General features: G+C 41.7%; 1 protein-coding gene across 3 annotated transcripts in view; it reads right to left on the bottom strand.

Annotated features, from left to right (window-relative positions):
- Positions 1 to 25,916, bottom strand: part of atrnl1a (attractin-like 1a) — a 195,818-nt gene that overhangs the window by 9,569 nt on the left and 160,333 nt on the right. For all 3 annotated transcript variants that reach the window (XM_086175220.1, XM_086175235.1, XM_086175227.1), the window contains one exon: positions 4,858 to 4,972. In XM_086175220.1, coding sequence (XP_086031346.1) covers positions 4,858 to 4,972 — 115 coding nt within the window. The remainder of the gene's footprint in view (positions 1 to 4,857; positions 4,973 to 25,916) is intronic.

Raw genomic sequence — 25,916 nt, 5'->3', positions numbered from 1 at the left:
TGGCGGCTCGGCGCCGACACAAAGGAGTCATTATCGTTGCTCCGAACTCTGTTTTTCGCCCAATCCCGATCTTTTAATACCCTCCGGGAATCCAATTAGAATTATCGCCATTGCCTAAAAATACCCCCCGCGCACTTTCTAAACACACAAAAAGGGGTTCAGACAAGAAGAAAGGGGGAGGGGGGTTACCATGGCAACCAAGGTCCAACTCAAGCCTCTTAGCGTAGCGACGTTTTGCTCGGCAAGAGACGAAGGAAAGCGCAATCTAGCTAGCGGCGCTTGACCGAACCCCTTAGCTTCATGATTAGCGGTTAGCCTTTAGCCCCAGTCTTATATTATCTTATCTTATCTTGTACTCTTTTCCCTAAATTCATAACTAGATTTTATATTATTTTATCTGAATTTCTGTTGTCCTATTTCTGTCTTATCTTGCTTTATCTTAATTTAACTTATCTTGTCTTATCTTATCTTTTATTATATTCTCTTATCTTATCTCATTATATTTGTGCTTATTTTTCTTATTTTTATTACGTTATTTTATGTCATCTTATCCTATCTTAACTTCATATTTTATTTTATTTCAATTTTTATTTTATTTATTTTTTCTTATCTTATCGCCTGTTCATTTTCGTTATCGCATCGTTATCTTATTTCATGTCACCTTATTTTATCTTACTTTAACTTGTCTAATTTTATTTTACTCTATTTTTTCTTATTTTATCTCAAATTAATTTGTGTTATCTTATTTTTGTCTCATTTAACGTAATCTTGTCTTATATTTCATTGTATTTCATTTATTATTCAATTTTATTTTTTCTGATCACATGTTGATTAGTGTTATCTCATTATCTTATTTCATGACACCTTCTCTTTTTTATCTTATCTTGTCTAATTTTATTTTACGCTATTTAATTCTTATCTTATCTCATGTTAATTTATGTAATCTTATTTTTATGTCACCTAATCTTATCTTAACTTGTCTAATTTCATTTGATTTTTTTATTCTATTTCATTTTTTTATCTTACCACGTTTAAATTTGTTAATCTTATTTCTATCTTATTTAATGTCACTTATCTTATGTTATCTCAACTTGTCTTTTATTTTATTTTATTTTATCCTATTTTATTTTATTTTATTTTATTTTATTTTATTTTATTTTATTTTAACTTGTCTTAAAGAGATATAAGAGAAATCAAAATGTTTGAAAACATCTTGACAGGAATGAAGAAGGTTCAAACCGTCCCAGATGAGACGCAACACACACACACACACACACACACACACACACACACACACACACACACACACACTTCAACAGAACCGAGGCTTCTTCCTGGTTTATAGTAGGAAACAGCAAAGCTGAACTCAGCATCAACACACACATTCACACTCACACTCACACACACACACACACACACACACTTATAAATAGCGGCGTCCCACCAGGGAGGAAGAAGAGGGGAAACGTAGGTGAAGAAACCTGCCCCCCCCTACCCGCCATCCCCGTTGCCATGGTGATGTAACCCTTTCCTGTCACCGCGTAGCGTCCTGCGGTAGCGTGGGCGGCGAGGGGGCGGAGCTTCAGCCCGCGGTGGCTTCACCCCCCCCGCGGCCTCAACATCAATGGAGGGTCGCCGAGGGACACCCCACACACACACACACACACACACACACACACAGCTTCCTCTTTTATCTCCTTGTTGTTTTTGAACTTCCTGTTTACGTGTTTGTTTACGTTTGGCGCTGATTAGCGGCGGCGGCGGCCTAGCGAGGGCGCGCAGAGGGAGGCTCCGCCCCCTTCGAACCCCGCAGGCATCGACGGCTGTTTCCATTGACCCGAGCGGGAAAACAACACGGGGTCCAGGAACACACACACACACACACACACACACACAAATGCACACCCTGGGGAGTACTAGCGGTTAGCGCTAGTGTGCTTCTCGCTGTGGCTAATTCCCTGGAAGTGATGCTGCTGCCATGGCAACGGGCGGCCATCAGGTGTGAATCACCCGGAGGAACCTGGAGAACCCAAGTGGAGGTGAAGCAGCTGGAGAAGAAGTGCAAGAAGAGCGTGAAGAACCTAAAGGACCAGGAGAACCTCCAGTCCAGAGTCCAGAACCGGAAGTACCAGAAGAACCTGGAGAACCTGAACAACACGAGGAACGTGGAGAACCAGCAGAAGATCTCCGGGGATAAAATTCAGAAGATCCAGATCCTGAAACCCATGAAGAACCTGCAGAACCTGAGGAACCCCATGAACCCTGGAAGCTGGAAACGCACTTTATATATACATATATACAGGAAATTCATACGGGAACTCCGAAAATTAGAATATTGTGATAAAGTTCTTTATCTTCTGTAATGTGATTAAAAAAACAAAAATTAATTTTTCATCATATTTAATATTTTGAGATAGGATTTTTGAGTTTTCTTAAGATGTAAACCATAATCAGCAATATCAAAATAATAAAACAAAATCAAAATTTCAGTTGATTTGTAATGAATCCAGAATGTATGAGATTTTTGTTTTTGTTGTTTTATTACAGAAGATAAAGAACTTTATCACAATATTCTAATTTTCTGAGACATTCCTGTATAAGAATAAGAATAAGAATAAGAACAACTTTATTAATCCCGAAGGAAATTGCAGTGCCAGAGTTACAGAAAATATAACAGTAATAAATAATAAAAGAAAGGCAGAATTAGAAATGAAAATAAACTATAAACTATAAAGTGTATGTATGTGTGTGTGTAAATATATATGTATATAATATATATATGTATATATTACATACCGTATTTGCTGTCGATTTTACAGATAGAAAATAAATATGCACACACACACATATATATATATATATATATTATATAAATATACTTCAGTTTTATGTGTGTATTTATATATATGTATTATATATGTGTGTGTGTGTGAAGTGAATACACATATATGTATAATATATATAATATACCATATTTGCTGTATAGTTATTGATAGATGATAGATACAAATATAGACACACAATATATTAGTATATATAATAGTATACATTTATATATACACATTTACATATATATATACTATACATTTAATCTATATTGATATATACATTTTATATAGATAGATATACTTCAGTTTTATTCACTCACATAAACATGTGTTTTGGTGAGTGAATATATATATATATATGTTTTATATATACTATATTTGTTCTGAATTTATTAATAGATAGAAAAATAAATATACACATACTATGTATATAAACATACACATGTTTATATATATATATATATGCATACAAACATATAAACAACTGTATCACTCCCTCTCGCTTTCTCTCAATATATTTTATATTCATATATACATACATATTATGCAGAAATGTTGAAAAATATTTTTTATTGATTTATTTTTATTTATTAATCCTTTAGTTTTAATTATTGTATCAGTCCATGAGGGTCAATAACTTTTTTTTTTTTTTTTCTCTTTCAAATGCACCAATAAATTATTCAAGTCGAATCAATTAAATCCATCACCGATCGATCGCTCCTGATCGATCGCACCGTGACTGTAAATTAAAAAAAAAAAAAAAAAAGAAAGAAAGAAATAAAAGAAAAGCCCAAGAAAGTCTGAACTCTGAATGGGTTTTTTTTTTTTTGCTGCAGTAAAGCAAAAGTGTGTGTGTGTGTGTGTGTGTGTTTAACGGCATGCAGGCAGCTGAGGGTTTTACAACGCCGCTCGCTGTCCAATGAAAATGAGAAACTACTGTCGGCGGCGTCCCGAACGCCGGCAGGCGCTTCCTCGTAAACAGCCGCCTCGGCTAAGTGTCGGCGTAAATACCGGACTGTAATGGCCGCCGCCGCCGCCGCCGCGGACGCAGGAAGTGGGAGGAAAAAAATATAAAAAAATCAAAAATAAAATAAAATAAAACGCCTGAGCGGCGCTCGCCACCTGGACGTTGGAGGAGTGGGGAAGGTTGTCACGGAAACCAGACGACCAGCTGACGAAGTCGAGGTTAAAGAGACGCTTCGTACCGAAGTAAAGAAGGCAGAGGGAATATATTTGTTATAATAAGAATTATTATTATTATTATTATTTATGGTTATAATTATCATTTGTCATCATAATCTCATAATCATCATAATTTTTAATATTAAGTTTTTTTTTTTCAACTATTATCTTTATTATAGTTACATTAGTGGTAGTATAGTTATTATCATCATGATTAAAAATTCAAATTTTATATGTCAATGATATGTTATTATAATTATAATAATAAAATTTATAATATAAAATCATGTTAATTGTCTTATTATTATTGCTAATTTAATAAGTTAACAATGGCGAATTATTATTATGATTATAATAATAATTATTATGATCACTATTATTATCATTATCACGCTATTACAGTTATTTAATTATCATTATCATTATTATGTTAACTTATTATCATTGACCATTATTTTTATCAGCATCATGACTATTATAACTATTATAACTATTATTATCATAACAATTTATTTTTATAACTTTTTTTGTGATAATTATGTATTTAAAATTATTACAAAAATTATTTTTTATTGCTCTTACCTTTATCATAGTTACATTATTAGCTGCGAATTTCATATTATGATCATGATTATATTTAAATTATCATGATTATCATTATCATTTTAATATAATTTTAATTATGATTATTGTTGTTGTTGCTATTGGGCTCTTAAACTGCATTTGCAAATGATCCTATTTCTAATTGGTAATAATTGCTTTGTAATGGAGCGATGGCATGGTGTGTGTGTGTGTGTGTGTGTGTGTGTGTGTGTGTGTGTGTGTGTGTGTGTGTGTGTGTTCATACCAGACTGTCCCGGCGGTGGAACCCCCGATGGAACTCTGGGTAAATACAGCAACACCGTCAGGACCCCCGCTCTGCACCCCCGACACGGCTCCATGGCAACGGGCTTGGGCGGTCCCTGGACACACACACACACACACACACACACACACACACACACACACACACACACACAATTTAGGATTAGGATTATGAACCTGCCTGTCCCACAAACACCGTCAGCGTATCCCTGCTGCCAACCCTCCCTGGATCAGAGGTGTGTGTGTGTGTGTGTGTGTGTGTGTGTGTGTGTGTGTGTGTGTGTGTGTGTGTGTGGTGAGGGATTTAAACCCACAGGAAGTGGAACCCGAGTCCGGATTAAGGTCCTATTTGTGGGGTGGGGGAGGCGCCAAAGACCCGGATCGGGTTTCGTCGCCCCGGAAACGGCGACACGGATCACATGGGTTTATTGACGAGGTGTTCGGGGTCGTGGTCGGATCGACCCCTGCGGCGCCGAAGGTCGACCGCAACGACGACCTCGCTATTAATTCGTCCGGCGGGGGAACGAGTCGGGGGGGCGAGAACAGGAAGCGATCCAATTACCCGACCATCTGGTTCCGCCATCTGCCGGCGCCGAGATCCGAGACGACGCGGCGCGCTAGCTGATGTCGCTAAAAACACAGGATAGCGCCTGGTTAGCGTTAGCGAGCGTCAGCCGAAGGGCTACGGCTGTTTGCTAGAACGAGGATTGATCGATTGAACCGATCGGTTTTTGTCTTTGGTTTCGTCCCTGATCTGTTTGAACCGATCGGAAATGATATTGATATTCAAGACGATCGGTTTTAACTTTCATATTTAACTAGGTTTATTTTAACTATCAGTCTTAGCTTTGAGATGAGATGAGAACAACTTTATTTATCCCGAAGGAAATTGTTGTGCCAGAGTTTCAAGTAAAAAAACATAACAATAATAAGTATAAGTATAAGAAATATAATGAAATATGAATTGTCTTAATTGTTAGCAGTAGCTACTACATATTTTCATATTTTACCCAATTAATTTCAACTAATCGGTCCTAACTCTCATATTTAATCCAGTTAATTTTAACTAAATGGTCTTAGCTTTCATATTTAACCCAATTATTTTATCCGATCAGTCTTCACTTTGACATTTAAACCAATTAATTTTCACCGATTGTTCTTAACTTTCATATTCAACCCAATTAATTTCAACTGATTGATCCAAACTTTCATTTTTAATCTAATTAATTTTAACTAATTGGTCTTAACGTTCATATTTAACCCAATTGATTTTAACTATCAGTCCGAACTTTCATATTTAACCCAATTAATTTTAACTAATCCGTCTTAATTTTCATATTTGACAAAATTAATTTCAACTAATCAGTCCTCACTTTCATATTTAACCCAATTAATTTTAACTAATCGATCTTAATGTTCATATTTAACCAAATTACTTTCAACTAATCAGTCTGAACTTTCATATTTAACCCAATTAACTTTGACTATCAGTCTTATCTTTCATATCTAACACAATTAATTTAAACTAATCGATCCTATCTTTCATTTTTAATCGAATTAATTTTAACTAATTGGTCTTAGCTTTCATATTTAACCCAATTAACTTTGACTATCAGTCTTAACTTTTATATTTAAGCCGATAAATTTTACCTAATCCGTCTTAATTTTCATATTTGAAGAAATTAATTTCAACTAATCGGTCCTCACTTTCATGTTTAATCCGATTAATTTTAACTAATCGGTCTTAGCTTTCATATTTAACCAAATTATTTCTAACTAATTGGTCCTAACTGTCATATTTAATCCGATTATTTTTAGCTTATTGGTCTTAGCGTTCATATTTAACCCAATTAATTTCACCAATCAGTCTTAACTTTCACATTTAAACCAATTCATTTTAACTTTCAGTCTTAACTTTCATATTTAACCAAATTAATTTCAACTAATCGGTCCTAACACTCATATTTAATCTAGTTAATTTTAACTAATTGGTCTTTGCTTTCATATTTAACCCAATTAATTTATCCGATCAGTCTTAACTTTGACATTTAAACCAATTAATTTTCACCGATTGTTCTTAACTTTCATATTAAAAACCAATTAATTTTTACTGATCGCTCTTAACTTTTAAATTGAACCCAATCAATGTTTTCTGATTAGTAAGGACTTTGATAATTAACCTGATTGGGTTTGACTGATCAGAAATCAGTTTGATAAATGCTGATTCTGAAAACTGATTGATAATTTAATCCGATCTATTTTAACTGATCGGTAGTGACTTACATGTAGACCTCAATAAATTTATCTGATCATTATCGAATTTGATGTTAAATTCCATCAATTTTAATTTATCGGTATTAACTTTGGAATTTAACTGGATCAATTGTAAATCATCTGCAATGACGTTCATATTTAACCAGATCGATTTTAACTATTCGGTTTCCTACTTTTGCATTGACCAACCACTGACACTGAATTTCCGACTCTGAATCGTTCAGTCAAAGATAACGATTCAGCGTCGACCGGAATGTACCAAACCAAAGCGAGGCGGGGGGGGGGCGGATGTTCCTTCCAGTCGAATAAACATGAAGAACATGGTGAACCTTGAGGACCAGGAGAACCTCCATACCAGAAGTAGTTAAGAACCTGAAGTACCCAAAGAACCCAAGAACATGAAGAACCCTCAAATCTTACAAACTTGGAGAACCTGAACAACACGAGGAACCCAAGGAGCCTAAAAGAACATGAAGAACCCAAAGAACTCCAGAACCTGAAGAACCTAAAGAACTGGAGATGCTCACAAACTGAAGAACCTAAAGAACCTGAAGGTCCTGGAGAACCCCCAGAACGGACAAACATGGAGAACCTGAAGACCCTGAGAAGCTCCAAAAGAAATCGATCGGATTATTTTTAACCGATCAAAACTGACTTTCCTATTCAACCCCATCCATTTTAACTATTCGTTACCAACTTTTGCATTGAACACCCACTGATACCGAATCACCGACTCTGAATCGTTCGGTTGCCGGGCGAAAAGTGGTCAAAGTTAACAATTCAACGTCGATTGGAATGTACCAAACCGAAGCGAGGCGGGGGGGGGGAGACAGATGGTTCCTTCCAGTCGAATAAACATGAAGAACATGGTGAACCTTGAGGACCAGGAGAACCTCCATACCAGATGTAGTTAAGAACCTAAAGTACCCACAGAACCCAAGAATATGAAGAACCTAAAAGAACCTGGAGAACCCTCAAATCTTACAAACCTGGAGAACCTGAACAACACGAGGAACCCAAGGAGCCCAAAAGAACATGAAGAACCCAAAGAACTCCAGAACCTGAAGAACCTAAAGAACTGGAGATGCGCACAAACTGAAGAACATGAAGACCCTGAAGGTCCTGGAGAAACATGGAGAACCTGAAGACCATGAGAAGCTCTAAAAGAAATCGATCGGATCATTTTTAACCAATCGGAACTGACTTTCCTATTCAACCCCATCCATTTTAACTATTCGGTACCAACTTTTGCATTGAACACCCACTGATACCGAATCACCGACTCTGAATCGTTCGGTTGCCGGGCGAAAAGTGGTCAAAGTTAACAATTCAACGTCGATTGGAATGTACCAAACCGAAGCGAGGCGGGGGGGGGAGACAGAAGGTTCCTTCCAGTCGAATAAACATGAAGAACATGGTGAACCTTGAGGACCAGGAGAACCTCCATACCAGATGTAGTTAAGAACCTAAAGTACCCACAGAACCCAAGAATATGAAGAACCTAAAAGAACCTGGAGAACCCTCAAATCTTACAAACCTGGAGAACCTGGACAACACGAGGAACCCAAGGAGCCCAAAAGAACATGAAGAACCCAAAGAACTCCAGAACCTGAAGAACCTAAAGAACTGGAGATGCGCACAAACTGAAGAACACGAAGACCCTGAAGGTCCTGGAGAAACATGGAGAACCTGAAGACCCTAAGAAACCCCAAAAGAAATCGATCGGATCATTTTTAACCGATCGGAACTGACTTTCCTATTCAACCCCATCCATTTTAACTATTCGGTACCAACTTTTGCATTGAACACCCACTGATATCGAATCACCGACTCTGAATCGTTCGGTTGCCGGGCGAAAAGTGGTCAAAGATAACGATTCAGCGTCCACCGGGATGTACCAAACCGAAGCGAGGCGGGGGTGGGATGGTTCCTCCAGTCCAATCTGGACAGAAAGTACTCAGATTACTCGACAGAGTACGAGTACTTGTCCGAGTACTTCGAACACACTCCATAAAAGCGCAGCGGTGGCGAGCGCCGCGGCAACCGACCGTGTAAACAGGAAGCAAACGCACCATCTGTGGCCAATAACCGCCAATGAGGCGTTTTCGACCGTAAACACACACACAAACACACACACACATTTTCCTTTACACCCCCCGAAGGTGACATTCAGGCCCGCGGATGTTATGTTATGTCAAAAACATAAACAAGTAAAATCCACGGCTGTCCACGGGCGCCATCATGGCGGCGGCGGCGGCGGCGCCCCACCTTCTTCCCCCCGGCGCTAATAGGTCTAAGTGGCGGAGCGAGCGGCGTAATTGGAAGCTGGAAGCTGCTCCGTTTGTTTGCCGTTTTAGCGCGTCTGGGCTAATTATGAATCTTGCGTGAACTGAAAACACACACCTGACACACACACACACACACACACACACACACCTGAAACGGTGACGTCCTATTAGCATGAGCGCTTTTCCCCTGATTACAATAATGAAGAATAATAATCAGGATAATACGACGACAGAACAACTGAGTCACCGGAGAGAAAAGAAAAGAAAGTCGATCAGGAAGGTTTCTGATTGGTTCGCTATAATTAACCTTTTTTTTTGTTTGTCTGTGTTATTTGTATGTAATAAACATGTTATTACCATGTTATTACTGTGTTATTACTACAGATTGACAAGTTTATGTGTTTTGGACCATACCAACTGGATCTCTGACAGGGGCGCCGCCTCCTCCTCATTGTTTTTTCTAGTTTCCCCTGGAGCCATGAAGACCTGGAGATCATCAGATCCCGGGGAATACAAGACTTGGGGAACACGGGAACTGGGCAGTATGGAACGTTGGGAGCGCACGTTTGGACTCTTGCAGCTTTAGGCCTTTGGAACATAAGATCTGTGGACCATTAGACCAGGGGATTGTAGGACCCAGGGAATATTGGACCTGGGGAACCTAGAAGCTGGGTACTCTAGGAGTTGAGGAACAGTGAGCCTGGAGAACATAGGGCCCATGGAAACATTGGACCAATGGGACATTAGATGAGGAGGTCACAGGACCTGGGGAGCATACAACCCTGGGGAACGAAGACCTGGGAGTCATTGGACTCTGGGAGTATACAACTCTAGGGAATGAAGACCCAGGAGTCATAGAAGCCTGGGAGCATACAACTCTGGGGAACGTAGACCTGGGGATCATAAGACTCTGGGAGCATACAACTCTAGGATTGGAAACCCAGGGGTCATAGAACCCTTGGAGCATACAACTCTGGGTAACAAGACCCGGGGTCATTGGAGCTGAGGAACCTAGAACTCGTGAATTCTGGGATGTGAAGAACATTGAACCTAGAGAGCATAGGCCCAAGGGAAACATTAGACCAAGGGGACATTAGATGAGGAGGTCACAGGACCTGAGGAGCTTACAACCCTCGGGAACAAAGTACTGGGGGTCATAAGACTCTGGGAGCATACAACTCTAGGGGATGAAGACCCAGGGGGTCATAGAACCACTTGGAGCATACAACTTTGGGTAACAAAGACCCGGGGTCATCGGAGCTGAGGGACCTAGAACTTGCGAATTCTGGGATGTGAAGAACATTGAACATGGAGAGCTTAGGGCCCAAGGGAAACAAAAGAACTTGGGAACAGAGGACCGAGGGAACATTTGATGAGGAGGTCATGGGATCAGGGGAGCATACAACCCTGGGTAATGAAGACCCAGGGAACATAGGACCAGGGTAACCTAGAACTTGGGTATTGTAGGACTTGAGGAACAATAAACCTGGAGAACATTGGGGAGCTTGGAAACATTGGACCAGGGGGAAAAAGACTCGGGAAACACAGAATCTGCTGAGCTTGGATGGGTAATATGGAGCTTTAGGAACATTAAACGTGGAGAACATAGACCTGGGGGACGAATAAACTTGTGAAGATGGGATCTGGGGACCATCGAACAAAGACCTGAAGTTGACCTTGAGAACTTGGGAACAAGGGAACACTGCACCTGGTGGACGTAGAACCCTGGGGAACGAAGAGACCCAAGAAACATCTGGCGAACCTAGAAGATGGGTAATAAAGGACTCGAGGAACATTAAACCCAGGGAAACAAGCCCTTCGGGACTCTGGATCTGGGGAGGGTCGGACCTGGGCAACGTGGAACCCAAGGGGAACGAAGACCAGAACTTGAACTCGGGTGGACATAGAACCCTGGGGGATGAAGAAGTTGGGTGAAGAACCTGAAGAACATTAAACCTGGAGAACATTGGGATCCCGGAAGACAAGACCCGGGGGAGCAATGAACAAGAAGAACAGGGAAGACCTGAACCTGACCTTGAGAACATAGAACCAGGAGAACTTTGGACCTCCTGGACCTCCAGATCCAGGGGTTTTTGAAGAACCTCTGAAGAACCTTCACCCACAAAGCCCTCGTCCAATCAGGATCGACCTCCGCGGCGTTTCCTCCCGATCCATTTAGACCCCGGGGTTATTCGTTACCGCGGCAGCCGGACTTGTCGATACCGTTCACACACACACACACACACACACACACACACACACACACACACGCTGATGTACAACGGTGTATGTTTTCATTTCCATTAGGAGGATCACCTGTCACACATCCCTCACTGTCACTCGATCGCCATGGTTACCAGTCAACCCAAAGCATACTCGTGTGTGTGTCTTGTGTGTGTGTGTGTGTGTGTGTGTGTGTGTGTGTGTGTGTGCGCGTCCAGAGTTGTTGTTTTATCAAATCGATATCCTGAACCTTCAGACTTTCCATCCAAGGTTTCGGGTTCGAGTTCAGGCTCAGTTTAGGGTCGGACACTGGAGTGTGTGTGTGTGTGTGTGTGTGTGTGTGTGTGTGTGTGTGTGTGTGTGTGTGTGTGTGTGTGTGTGACTAAATGATGAAGTAGCGCTGAGGTGATGTGATGGACTGTAAGCTCCTTCTCTGGCTCTTTTCCCGACATAATCACGATAAGTGGGGGGGATGGAGGGATGGAGGGATGGAGGGATGGAGGGATGGAGGTGAGATGGAAGAGAGGAGAAGAAGTGAGAGAGAGTGAAAGAGAAAGAGAGAGAGAGTTCCAAGGACAGAGGGAGGGAGGGAGGGAAAGATGAGAGGGATGGAGAGAAAGATGAAGGGATGAGAGAGAGATGAAAGAGACTTGGAGAGAGAGAGATGAAGGATGAGAAAGATGGAAAGATGACAAAGATGGAGAGATGAGGGAAAGATGGAGAGAAAGGAAGGGAGAAGGTGAGATGGAAGAGAGAAGAAGAAGTGAGGGAGAGTGAAAGAGGGAAAGATGGAAAGAAGAGAAAGATGAAGAGAAAGATGGAGGGAGAGAAAAATGGAGGGAGAGAAAAATGGAAAGAGGGATGGAGAGAGAAAGAGATGGAGAGAGAGATGAAGAGAGAGAGATGAAAGGGACAGAGATGAAAGAGAGAGAGATGAAAGAGAGGTGGAAAGAAGAGAGAGATGAAAGAGAGAGAGATGAAAGAGAGATGGAGGGAGAGATGGAAAGAGAGAGATGAAAGAGAGATGAAAGAGAGAGATGAAAGAGAGACGAGGGAGAGATGGAAAGAGAGAGAGATGAAAGGAGAGAGATGAAAGAGAGAGAGATGAAAGAGAGGTGGAAAGAAGAGAGAGATGAAAGAGAGAGAGGCGAAAGAGAGATGGAGGGAGAGATGGAAAGAGAGAGATGAAAGAGAGATGAACGAGAGACGAGGGAGAGATGGAAAGAGAGAGAGATGAAAGGAGAGAGATGAAAGAGAGAGAGATGAAAGAGAGATGGAGGGAGAGATGGAAAGAGAGAGATGAAAGAGAGATGAAACAGAGAGATGAAAGAGAGACGAGGGAGAGATGGAAAGAGAGAGAGATGAAAGGAGAGAGATGAAAGAGAGAGAGATGAAAGAGAGGTGGAAAGAAGAGAGAGATGAAAGAGAGAGAGACGAAAGAGAGATGGAGGGAGAGATGGAAAGAGAGAGATGAAAGAGAGATGAACGAGAGACGAGGGAGAGATGGAAAGAGAGAGAGATGAAAGGGAGAGAGATGAAAGAGAGAGAGATGAAAGAGAGGTGGAAAGAAGATAGAGTTGAGAGAAAGAGAGATGAAAGGGAGAGAGATGAAAGAGAGATGAAGCGAAAGATGGAGGGAGAGACGGAGGGAGAGATGAGAGAGAGAGAGATGAAGGTGAGAGAGATGAAAGAGAGAGAGATGAAAGAGAGAGATGGAAAAGAGATGGAGGGAGAGACGGAGAGTGAGATGGAAAGAGAGAGAGATGAAAGAGAGAGATGAAAGAGTGAAAGATGAAAGAGAGAGATGACAGACAGGTGGAGAGAAAGATGGAGAGGGAGACCAGACGGAGAGAGAAAAGAGAGGAAAGTGGGCGGGGTTAAGATGATCCAGTGGGCGGAGCCTAAAGTGGGCGGAGCTTCATCATCTATTGAAGTGAATGCGTGGCTGGGACTCGTAGCCTCCTGGGCTTCCAGCCATTGGACGAATTCCAGAGGAGGGGCGGGGCCTGTGGGGGCCGTAGGCTCCGCCCCCTCCTGGACGCCAAACATCAGCCGCCACTTAGGACGGCTACGTTTTAGCTGACGGAGCGCTAAGGAGGAAAGTGGCTGCTCGGCAGAACCGAGCTCCTGGACCGGATCCAGGTGGAGGGTCGGCCTTTCATCCGCAGGGGTTGGTGGGGGGGCGTCCAATCAAATCGTCAGGGGCATTAAATATTCACAGGAAGTGCAGCGTCGGCGGGCAGGAAGTGTCCATCAAACACGGCGCCGCCGCGCCCTGCCAAAGACGGCCATCTTGGAACTGCGATCTGAGGATCTGCAGGGGGGTACAAAGTTCAGGCTGACTTCAAGGAGAGGGGGCGGGGCTTATCTCAGCTGTCAATCATCCAATCCATGCGGAGAATTTCCACGAATGTTGGTGGACTTTGGGAGGAAGATGGAGAACCTGGAGAGAACCCTTGCAAGAAAACATGTAGACTAGACATGCGAGAACTCAGGAAGGAGAACATAGCTAAGGGAACCAAAACAAGAGGAACATGGAGGCTCCACTCATGGAGGTTCCAGGCAGGAGAACACGTGGAGAACCCAGCAGAACCCTGAGCCAGAACCAGGGATGTTCTCCGACTTACTAGTATCAACTCGAGTGAACTCAGTAGCTCTTGTTACTCTGGCCATCAAACTTGTATGCTCCCAAGTTGCTCCTGATCTGGTCAACTGGCTCAGCAAATAGGGGCGATGCGTGTTAATGGATTGTGTGAGCTGTAAACAAGTTAGCTAACTAGCTAGCTTAGCTTAGCTAGCTCCCCTAATTCCTGCTTTTGTGTTGCGTTTGATGTTTGATGTAAACAAGCTAGCTAACTAGCTAGCTGGCATGCTCAGAGGCAGGTTCAGGAACTACAGCGCTTCAACTGACGCTACTATACTGCTAGCCAAACAACCAGGCTGAGAGGAGCCAAACAAAACGTCCACCGACATGACATGGATGCTAACGGAATCGAGCTAACGGTTCTTCAAGCGAGCAATCAATGCTGATGGGGTGGTCATGCGATGTGCAGGGATCAGAAGCCTGGCTGTTTCCGTCCCGCCCCTAAGTCCCAGGCACAGATGCCGTGTCTTAGCTTAGCTAGCTCCCCCACTTCCTGCTTTTGTTTTGCGTTTGATGTAAACCAGCTAGCTAACTAGCCAGCTAGCATGCTCAGAGGTAGGTTCAGGAACTACAGTGCTTCAACTGAAGCTACTATACTGCTAGCCAAACAACCAGGCTGAGAGGAGCCAAACAACCAAGCTAACCTAGCTAACTCGCTAGCTGGCATGCTCAGAGGTAGATTCAGGATTGGATTCCGTCCAAGTCCCGCCCCCAAAGTCCCAGTTATAGATGCTGTGTCTTAGCTTAGCTAGCTCCCCGACTTCCTGCTTTTGTTTTGCGTTTGATGTTTGATGTAAACAAGCTAGCTAACTAGCTAGCTAGCATGCTCAGAGGCAGGTTCGGGAACTACAGCGCTTCAACTGACGCTACTATACTGCTAGCCAAACAACCAGGCTGAGAGGAGCCAAACAAAACGTCCACCGACATGACACGGATGCTAACGGAATCTAGCTAACGGTTCATCAAGCTAGCAATCAATGCTGATGGGGTGCTCGCGCGATGTGCAGGGATCAGAAGCCTGGCTGTTTCCGTCCAAGTCCTGCCCTTAAATTTCCAGGCACAGATACCGTGTCTTAGCTTAGCTAGCTCCCCCACTTCCTGCTTTTGTTTTGCGTTTGATGTTTGATGTAAACCAGCTAGCTAACTAGCTAGCTAGCATACTCAGAGGTAGGTTCAGGAACTACAGTGCTTCAACTGACGCTACTATACTGCTAGCCAAACAACCAGGCTGAGAGGAGCCAAACAACCAAGCTAACCTAGCTAACTCGCTAGCTGGCATGCTCAGAGGTAGATTCAGGATTGGATTTCGTCCAAGTCCCGCCCCTAAGTCCCAGTTATAGATGCTGTGTCTTAGCTTAGCTAGCTCCCCCACTTCCTGCTTTTGTTTTGCGTTTGATGTTTGATGTAAACCAGCTAGCTAACTAGCTAGCTAGCATACTCAGAGGTAGATTCAGGAACTACAGCGCTTCAACTGCGGGGAAGTCGTCCGCTGATGCAACCATACTGCTAGTCAAACAACCAGGCTAAGAGTAGCCAAACAAAACATCAACCGACATGACACCAAACGGAAAAATGGATGCTAACGGAATCTAGCTAACGGTCCATCAAGCTAGCAATCAATGCTGATGGGGTGCTCGCGCGATGTACAGGGATCAGAAGCGTGGCTGTCTTCCGTTCGAGTCCCGCCCTTAAGTCCCACACACAGATACCGTGTCTTAGCTTAGCTAGCTCCCCCACTTCCTGCTTTTGTTTTGCGCTTGATGTTTTGACATCACGGGAAGCGAAAGCCTCTAATTATCTCAGTGTTGTGACTGGAGCAAACGGTCTGTAATTACAACTCCGAAATGTACTCCTCTTCCTCCCTCGCTAATGACCCGCGGCGGCTAAGGTGACATCACGGCGCCGGTAATTGCACGTTGGCATTTCGGAGAAGGTTTAGCGGATGCCTTCTTTGACAGGAAGTTGGTCGCCTCGGAGATAGGGGGTCGGAGAGGAAACACGAGCAAAGAAAAAAAAAAAAAGAAGAAAACAAGACGTGATCGGGGAAGAAATATCGGTTCCAATATTGATCCGCCCCCATTGGTGATCGGCAATAAGTTACCACGTGGTACCAGTTTGGTTCTCCTGCGTCTCCGCTTCCTGTCACCCGGTGTCGCCACGTCGATGTGAAACCGAAACCGCGGCGGAAGCTACAGGGAAACGTGAAACCCAGACAAGGTCGTCTCCTCCTCCTCCTCCTCCTCCTCTTCCTTGTCTATCTCCGCTCTCTGACTTTTAATTCATCACCGAAGAAATGAACCAAACCCAACATGGAGGCGGAAGGCGTACCTCCAGGTCACCTCCGGAGAAGTGAGGGAGTTCATTCGAGTGCAACCCCACCTCCTCCTGCTTCCCCTGAACTCCCTCTTCGGCACTCTGCCTCACCACTGCTGTTCTCCATTGGTCTTCACTTCTCTTGGTACTTTAGATGAACAAGTACTCAGACCGGCAATATGGAGGTTGAGGCTGATACTTCAACCGTACCCTTGACGGATACGAGTGCGCCAGAAGTACCAAATGCTACACTTTCCTTTTTGGTGACGGACCAGAGGACGGACCATCGGCCTCGAGTGCAGAAAACTTACTTCTGTTCCTCAGAGAGGATCAAATCCTTCGTTTGAAGGATGGACTCCCAACGAGCAAACTGCAAGAAACTCGTCCTCTCCTTCCCGCTAACTCCGGTACACATTCTAGAAGTGACTGATAAGAGAAGAGGCTGCCTACGACTTGTCCCTTTGGACTAGAAGTGCACAAGAAGTGGCCGTATTTAGGTACAAAACCCAAGTTTTCCCCGTCGAACTGGACGGTGGTTCCGAGCGCGACGTCCCAGCCTGACTACCGCGCCCGCAGACAACACCTGGAGATCTTCAAGAGACAACCGGGTTTCCAGATCGCCGACCGTCTCTTGTCTTTGGCGATTCATCCAGAGGGTACCTCCCTTCTGCCGGCAACCGCAAAGCCATTGCGAGTCCTTCTTAGCCAGGCGCTAATATTGTTAACATCAGGACTGTCCCTTCTGTCCCTAAAATGTTGTGCCACTGATCAACTCATTGCAAGAGGCGAGTATCTGGGAGCCATCGATCGGAATTCTCTGGGTCGTAATTGTTGTTTTCCCATCCTGCCACTATATCCCCATGCTGTTGCTATCGCTAACTTTCTCACTTAGCATTTCTGCAGCTTCGGTTATTCCAAGATACTTCTGGTTTTGGTCTGTGAGAGCAGACATGTATGCTTTTTAACTTGGGGAATCAAACATTTGGCCCAATCTGGTCCACAGAAGGTTTGACTTCTGGCCTGCTTTAAAAGTTTAAAAATGAGCTGCAATTTGTGGGGGATTTTCCGACAACGTTAGCTCCCGCTCACCTTAAAGCCTGCTGAGTAGACGCTATCTAATCCTCCCTCTGCTTCCCCTTTCTTTTCCTAACACCTCCATGTACATAAACACCGGACAACCTGACTGCACGCCAGGTGGGAGTCTATGGACTACAACCGATTACTTCTTCTCCTTCTCCTTTGGGCTTTCCCCTTCAGGGGTCGTCATCGTGAATCCACCTTCTCCATCTCACCCTATTCTCTGGATCCTCCTCTCTCACACCAACTAACTTCATATCTTCTCTCACTACGTCCATAAATCTTCTCTTTGGTCTTCCTCTAGACCTCCAATTCCAGCATCCGTCTTCCTATATATTCACTATCCTCCACTGTCCATGACCCGACCATCTCTGACCTTCTCTCCAAAACATCTAACATGTGCCGTCCCTCTGATAGACTCATTCCTGATCCTCTCCATCCTGGTCACTCCCAAAGAGAACCTCAACATCTTCATCTCTGCAACCTCTAGTTCTGCCTGCTGTCTTTTGGTCATTGGAACAGTTTCTAGTCCAAACATCATCTCTGGTCTCACCACTGTCTTGTACACCTTTCCTTTTATTCTGGCTGAAAGTCTTCTATCTCTTCGTAGCCCTGACACTTTTCTCCACCCATTCCAACCTGCTTGGACCGTCTCTTCACCTCTTTTCCACACTCTCCTACGCTCTGGACTGTTGACCCTAAGTACCTGAGATCCTCCAGCTTCTTGATCTCCACTCCCTGTAGCCTCACCGCTCCACCCGAGTTCCTCTCATTCACACACATATATTCTGTCTTGCTGCGACTAACTTTCATTCCTCTCCTTTCCAGAGCATACCTCCACCTCTCTAGATGTTCCTCAACCTGTTCTCTGCTCTCACTAATGCCATCCGCAAACATCATGGTCCATGGGGATTCCTGTCTAACCTCATCTGTCAGCCTGTCCATCACCATTGCGAACAAGAAGGGGCTCAGAGCTGATCCCTGATGGAGTCCCACCTCCACCTTGAACTTCTCTGTTACCCCTACAGCACACCTCACCACTGTCTCACAGCGAGCATACGTGTCCTGCACCAGTCTAACATAGTTGTCTCTCGGTACTCTGTCATATACATTTTCCAGGTCTACAAAAGAACAGTGCGGCTCCCTCTGACCTTCTCTGTCTCTATGTTCCCTTTGAGGTAATAAGTACCCTATCGGTATTTTTGATGGGTGAGTACCTTAAGAGTACCGTGAAGTATGCAATACACGATTGAAATATCTATTTTATAACTGTTTCATGAAGTAACACCCAGACATTGTATCACTTTAATCGAATGTAGTAATGTAGTTAGGTAGTAATAGTAATAGTGTAATAACAATGTAGTAATAGCAGTGTAATAACAATGTAGTAATAGCAGTGTAATAACAATGTAATAGCAGTATTATTACACCGTCGTGAAGCCAAAGCGAAGGTATTGATCGGGTCATCGCTCCTCAAACATCCAATCAGCTCCTCTTCCTCCCCTCCTCCACTCCGGCCTTTCATCAACCCTTCCTTCTTCATCTCTGGTCGATCGGCAACGGCCGGGAAAAAATAGCGAGTTTAAACGCGTCTTCGCCGCTTTTACCGTTTTTCTGATCTTGTTTTTTTTTTTTTTTTCCGTCCTCGACGCGACATCGCCGTCGGGTCGCGGCGACATCGACGCCTCGGAGGGGAAACGGATTAAAAGGAAAGGAATAAAAGAGACGGTTGTTCTGATGACGGTCAGAAGGACTTCCTGTTTGCCTTCAAAGGGTTCCTGTTCCAGCACTCGGGTTCCTGTGGAACCTGGACCTGGAGGTCCAAACATGATGGGGACTCCTGGTTCTACAAACAGGGGGTTCTCCGTGTTCCTTACGTGTTCTCTTCATGTTCCTTCCATGTTCTCCTTCATGGCTTCTCCATGTTCTCTTCATGTTCTCCTTCAGGTTCCTTCCATGTTCCTTCCATGTTCCCTCTATGTTCTGTCTATGTTCTCCTCCATGTTCTCCTCATGTTCCTTACGTGTTCTCATCATGTTCTCCCCATGTTCTCCTCCATGTTCTCCTCCATGTTCTCTCCATGTTCTCTTTCATGGATTCTCCATGTTCTCCTCCATGTTCCTTCCATGTTCTCTCCATGTTCCTTCCATGTTCTCCCCATGTTCTCCCCATGTTCTCCTCAATGTTCTCTCCATGTTCTCTCCATGTTCCCTATATGTTCTCTCCATGTTCTCTCCATGTTCTCCTCCATGTTCTCTTCATGTTCTCTCCATGTTCTCCCCAGGTTCCTTCCCTGTTCTCCCCATGTTCTCCTCCATGTTCTCTTTCATAGATTCTCCATGTTCTCCTCCATGTTCTCTCCATGTTCTCCTCCATGTTCTCTTCATGTTCTCTCCATGTTCTCCCCAGGTTCCTTCCATGTTCTCCCCATGTTCTCCTCCATGTTCTCCCCATATTCTCCTCAATGTTCTCTCCATGTTCTCTCCATGTTCTCTCCATGTTCTCCTCCATGTTCTCTCCATGTTCTCTTTCATGGATTCTCCATGTTCTCCTCCATGTTCCTTCCATGTTCTCTCCATGTTCTCCCCATGTTCTCCCCATATTCTCCTCAATGTTCTCTCCATGTTCTCTCCATGTTCCCTATATGTTCTCCCCAGGTTCCTTCCATGTTCTCCTCCATGTTCTCTTCATGTTCTCTCCATGTTCTCCCCATGTTCTCTCCATGTTCTCCCCATGTTCTCCTCCATGTTCACTCTATGTTCCCTCCATGCTCCCTCCATGTTCTCTCACTTTTCCCTCCATGTTCTCCCCATGTTCTCCCCATGTTCCCTCCATGTTCTCCCCATGTTCTCCCCATGTTCCCTCCATGTTCTCCCCATGTTCTCCACCTTCCTCCAGCTCACTGGTCTGACTGGAGGTCCTAAATGCTCTGAAGATGTGAACGACTGGACGTCCAAACATCTCCAGTGATTGACAGTTAACCACGAATGAATGAATGATTCCGAAGCCCACAAACCTCCAAAGCTCTTCTGTGGAACCCAAACTCTCCACGCTGAGTTCAAACCTCACATCTGATCCCAGATCAGTCATGTTACATCTTCATCAACCTAAAAACTACAAAAATGGCCGCCAAAACTCACAGCAGCTCCGGGTTGCACTCGCTAGAAGCGCTAAGACGTCGGCGGCCGACATCTTTTACGGAGGTTTCCGGAAAAACGTCGGAAAAATCTCGATGTTGTCTGATTGACAAGACACACACACACACACACACACTCACATACACACACACACACACACACACACACACACACACACTGCGCCCTCCTTAGCCGATTAGCACGGACGTAATGGGAAAAAATAATAATCCTAAAATGTTTGATATGGATGAAATGCTGCAAAATACGGGGTAAAAGTAACGCAAGTTATTTGAAGATACAAGAAATAAAACAGATTTTACATAATGAGGAAAAATACAGAACAAAATTAATAATTTTAGATAAAATACTTTTGTAAAATATATGCAGTAAAAGTGCTGTAAGTAACTTGGAAATGCAGGACATGTGGTGTCAAATTAAATACAAATTTGCAAATAATATAATATATATGTATATAAAGTATGCGGTAAAAGTACTGCGTGTTACTTATTTCACAATAAAAAAGTAAATGAAAAATAAAAAGAATAAAAAGATTGATATGGATTGAGAGTTACTTGGGAATATACGGAAATGTGTTTTAATAAACCTTCAAATAATTCAAATAATTGCATCCATAAATAATCCCAAAAATGTTTGCTATGGATAAAATACTGCGTGTAATATACAAGGTAAAAGTACTTCGAATACTGATTTTACTTCATGAGGAAAAAAAAAGAATAAAATAAAACTAAAGAAATAAATGAATAAAAATGTTGATATGGAAAATATATTTTGTATATTGTATATGCAGTAAAAATACTTGGCTTTAGAAAAGGGATTTTACTGAGAAAAGGAGAAAAAAAAACAGAATAAAAATGAGGAAAAATAAAAAAAATGTTTAAAATAATGTATAATATTATTTATAATTATGTATAATATAGAAAATATATATATATGATAATATGTATATAAATATCCGATAAAATACTGCAAATAAAATATTTGTAGTGTAGATACAAAAGTGCAGTGAAATGAATATAATCTTAAATAAAGCGCGATAAATCTTTGTTGACAAACCTATGATCAGATATGATCAATCAGTTATTGATCAGGAAAAAAAAAAAAAAAAAAAAAAAGCTTTTATTTTGAAAATCTCGTCCGAAACACATTTTTATCGAAATGTTCTCCTGCTGGTCGACGCCGGAGGTCACGATGACTTCCAGTTTCCCCCTCCCTTTAACTCTTCGTCCATCGTGTGTGTGTGTGTGTGTGTGTGTGTGTGTGTGTGTGTGTGTGTGTGTGTGTGTTGTGAGCGCGCACGGCGTCAATCAGCGGCGAGGATGAGGAGGGGGCCACTTCCTGTTCCTCCCCTCCCTCCGAGAGCTCAAATTAATCATCTCTGGGAACAATCACACACACACACACACACACACACACACACACAGTTCCTCCTACAGGTGTTTGAAAAGTAACTGCGTTGCCGTGGAGACGATATAGACCCCTCCCCCACTTCCTGCCTCTCCGGTCGGCGGGTGACGAAGGAAAACGTTCGAAGCTGACAAAAAAAAAAAAATACAGACCAGCGGGTCAGAGGGTAACCGCTGGTAACCGCTGGTAACCGCTGGTAACCGAGGGTAACCGCTGGTAATGGCGGGTGATGGCCACCAGAACTAGTCCTGTCATGTCCTCATAACACTGGAAAACAAAACAAGGTTTCCCTTCTCATCCATTCATTCATTCATTTATTGAAACATCCATTGATCGATTCATCAATCTGTTCATTCATTCATTCATTCATTTATCAATTTATCAATTCATTTATTGAAATATCCATCCATCCACAATTAATCTGTCCATCCATTCATTTCTTTATCCATGCATCCATCATTTATCAATTCATGCATTCATTCATTTATTGAAACATCGATTGATCGATGCGTTAATTCATTCATTCATGCATCATCCTTCCATCCATCCATACATTTACTCATCCTTTCATTCATTCATTCATTCATCTATTTATCAATTTATCAATACATTTATTGAAATATCCATCCATCCATCCACAATTAATCTATCTATCTATCTAGCTATCTAGCTATCTATCTATCTATCTAGCTAGCTAGCTAGCTAAGTGGCTAAGTAGCTAATTTGCTATCTATCTATCTATCTATCTATCTATCTATCTATCTATCTATCTATCTATCTATCTATCTATCTATCTATCTATCTATCTATCTAGCTAGCTAGCTATCTAGCTAGCTAGCTAAGTGGCTAAGTAGCTAATTTGCTATCTATCTATCTATCTATCTATCTATCTATCTATCTATCTATCTATCTATCTATCTATCTATCTATCTATCTATCTATCTATCTATCTATCTAGCTTGCTAGCTATCTAGCTAAGTAGCTAGCTAGCTAAGTGGCTAAGTACCTAATTTGGTATCTATCTATCTATCTATCTATCTATCTATCTATCTATCTATCTATCTATCTATCTATCTATCTAGCTAGCTAGCTAGCTAAGTGGCTAAGTAGCTAATTTGCTATCTATCTATCTATCTATCTATCTATCTATCTATCTATCTATCTATCTATCTAGCTTGCTAGCTATCTAGCTAGCTATCTAGCTAAGTAGCTAGCTAGCTAAGTGGCTAAGTACCTAATTTGGTATCTATCTATCTATCTATCTATCTATCTATCTAGCTAGCTAGCTAGCTAGCTAAGTGGCTAAGTAGCTAATTTGCTATCTATCTATCTATCTATCTATCTATCTATCTATCTATCTATCTATCTATCTATCTATTCATCCATCCATCCATCCGTTCATTATGCCGCTATTGAAAATAAACAACCATACCTTTTTTCATTGATCAATAGATTCATCCGCACACTCACCCTTTCATCCATTCATTCCGGCTCAATCGAAAATGAGGATTATACTTTTCTTCCATCCATCCATCCATCCATCCATCCATCCATCCATCCATTTATCAATTCATCCATTCATTTATTGAAACATCCATCACGATGAATGATCAGAAACCAAGAACCATGTTTCGTTTATACGTTCATGCCTCCATTCATGAGGGGAAGCAGGACGGAGGGGGAAGCAGGACGGAGGGGGAAGCAGGACGGAGGGGGAAGCAGCCGGGGGACTCAAAGGGGAAGCAAACTTTCAAAACCGACCCAAAACCCGGGTTTTTTTAGGAGCCGGTTTTGGGATCCGAGGCGTTTCCTCCGAACCAGAGACACCGGTGTTTGTTAAAAAGCAAACAGACGACGAGGAGAGACGGGTTTGTTTTAGCCTCGTTAGTGTTGACAGAGGTGTGAGTGATCGAGTTAATAACCCGGCACATACACACACACACACACACACACACACACACACACACTCATACACAGACACAAACACATGCCTGAATGGACGATGCAGAAGCAAAGCAAAGTCATTGACCATTGACTCAGACACACACACACACACACACACACACACAGGTGACTGCAGAGGCAAAGAAAGCGTTCCACAAACACACACCTACACACACATACACACACACACACACACACAGTCCAGCTTTTACCCGCGTGTGTGTGTTTGCACATCTCCTACCCTTTTTATTGTGTTCGGTTGTAGTGTTTGCGTTTCAGAGGCCCTGTTTGTGTGTGTGTGTGTGTGTGTGTGTGTGTGTGTGTGTGTGTGTGTTCACCCCTTTGCTTCGCTTCTGCAGCATCCATACATGCCTGTGTGTTTGTGTGTGTGTGTGTGTGTGTGTAGGTGTGTTTGTTGAACACTTTCTTTGCCTCTGCGGTCACCTGTGTGTGTGTGTGTGTGTGTGTGTGTGTGTGTGTGTGTGTGTGTGTGTGAGAGAGAGAGAACTCTTCGGCAAATGAAAGAAAGACAAGCGACACACAGGATTTAATTTGATTAGAGGACAGGAAAAAAAGTAATTACTACAAATTTAAAATTGGAAAATAAATTAAATATAGTTTCAATATATTTCAATATACGACCAAATAATGTATATTAATATTTTGGGAAGAAAAATAACTGAAAAGGTATTTCCTACAATTAGAAAGAAGAGATGGTTAAATAAAAATAAGAAGAAAAAAATGTAAAAATATCTATACATTTACAAATGTATTAAATTACATATTTCACTGAAAAAAGAATGAAATAGAAATTGAAAATTTGTCATTGAAATTTTGAAAAATTTCCTTAAAGCCCTGAAAGTGATCAAAAACTATATTTTTTTTGCAAGATAACTACAACAAACAAGTACTACTAGTTGAAGTAATAATACAACAAAAATGCTAAGTATTGAAAAATGAATAAAAGGGAAAGTTATGAAAGACTTTCACATTATAATCACAATAATTAAAGTCAATGAAAATCTGAATAATAGTATACATAAAAAAATAAACAATAATACAATAATATTTATTAAAACAATGATTCGACTACTACTCATAGCAATAATATAATAATTTAATTTAAATTGCAATAATAAATTTGATAATAGTAATTAAATAGTGATAGTAATAATGTCATTGATTATTTCGACATAATTTAGATTTTATTGATACCCATGATGGCAATACTCATTTAGTAGAATATGATATATATGTGTATATATTATATATGAATATATAATATGAAATAATAATATTAACAATAAAAATGTAATATTATTACAAAATATTGAATATTAATTTAGATTATATCAATAATATAATTAATCACAATAACAGATATTTAAAGATATTCAGAAATAATATTAGGATTATAATAATAATAATAATAATAATAATAACAATAATAACAATGATAATAACAATAATAATAATAATAATAATAATAACAATAACAATAATAACAATAATAATAATAATAATAATAATAATAATAATAATAAATAAAATTAAATCAAATTTCCACTTTAGAGGCCAAAAGGTCAACCTGTCTGTTGTGTAATCCAGATCACTAGTTAATCCAGATTAAACTCCAGATGAGGGTTGAAGAAGCTCCTCCTCCTCCTCCTTCCTGTAGCAGATAAAAATCCCGCCGATTGCAAAATAAACACGCCAC

Source organism: Fistularia commersonii, chromosome 2, assembly GCF_037954325.1.
Source record: "Fistularia commersonii isolate RoL2024-O1a breed Wild chromosome 2, RoL_Fcom_v1.0, whole genome shotgun sequence".
In the NCBI taxonomy this organism is placed as follows: domain Eukaryota; kingdom Metazoa; phylum Chordata; class Actinopteri; order Syngnathiformes; family Fistulariidae; genus Fistularia; species Fistularia commersonii.
Note: the sequence above shows the minus strand (reverse complement) of the source record. Positions and strands in the feature narration are given on the sequence as shown.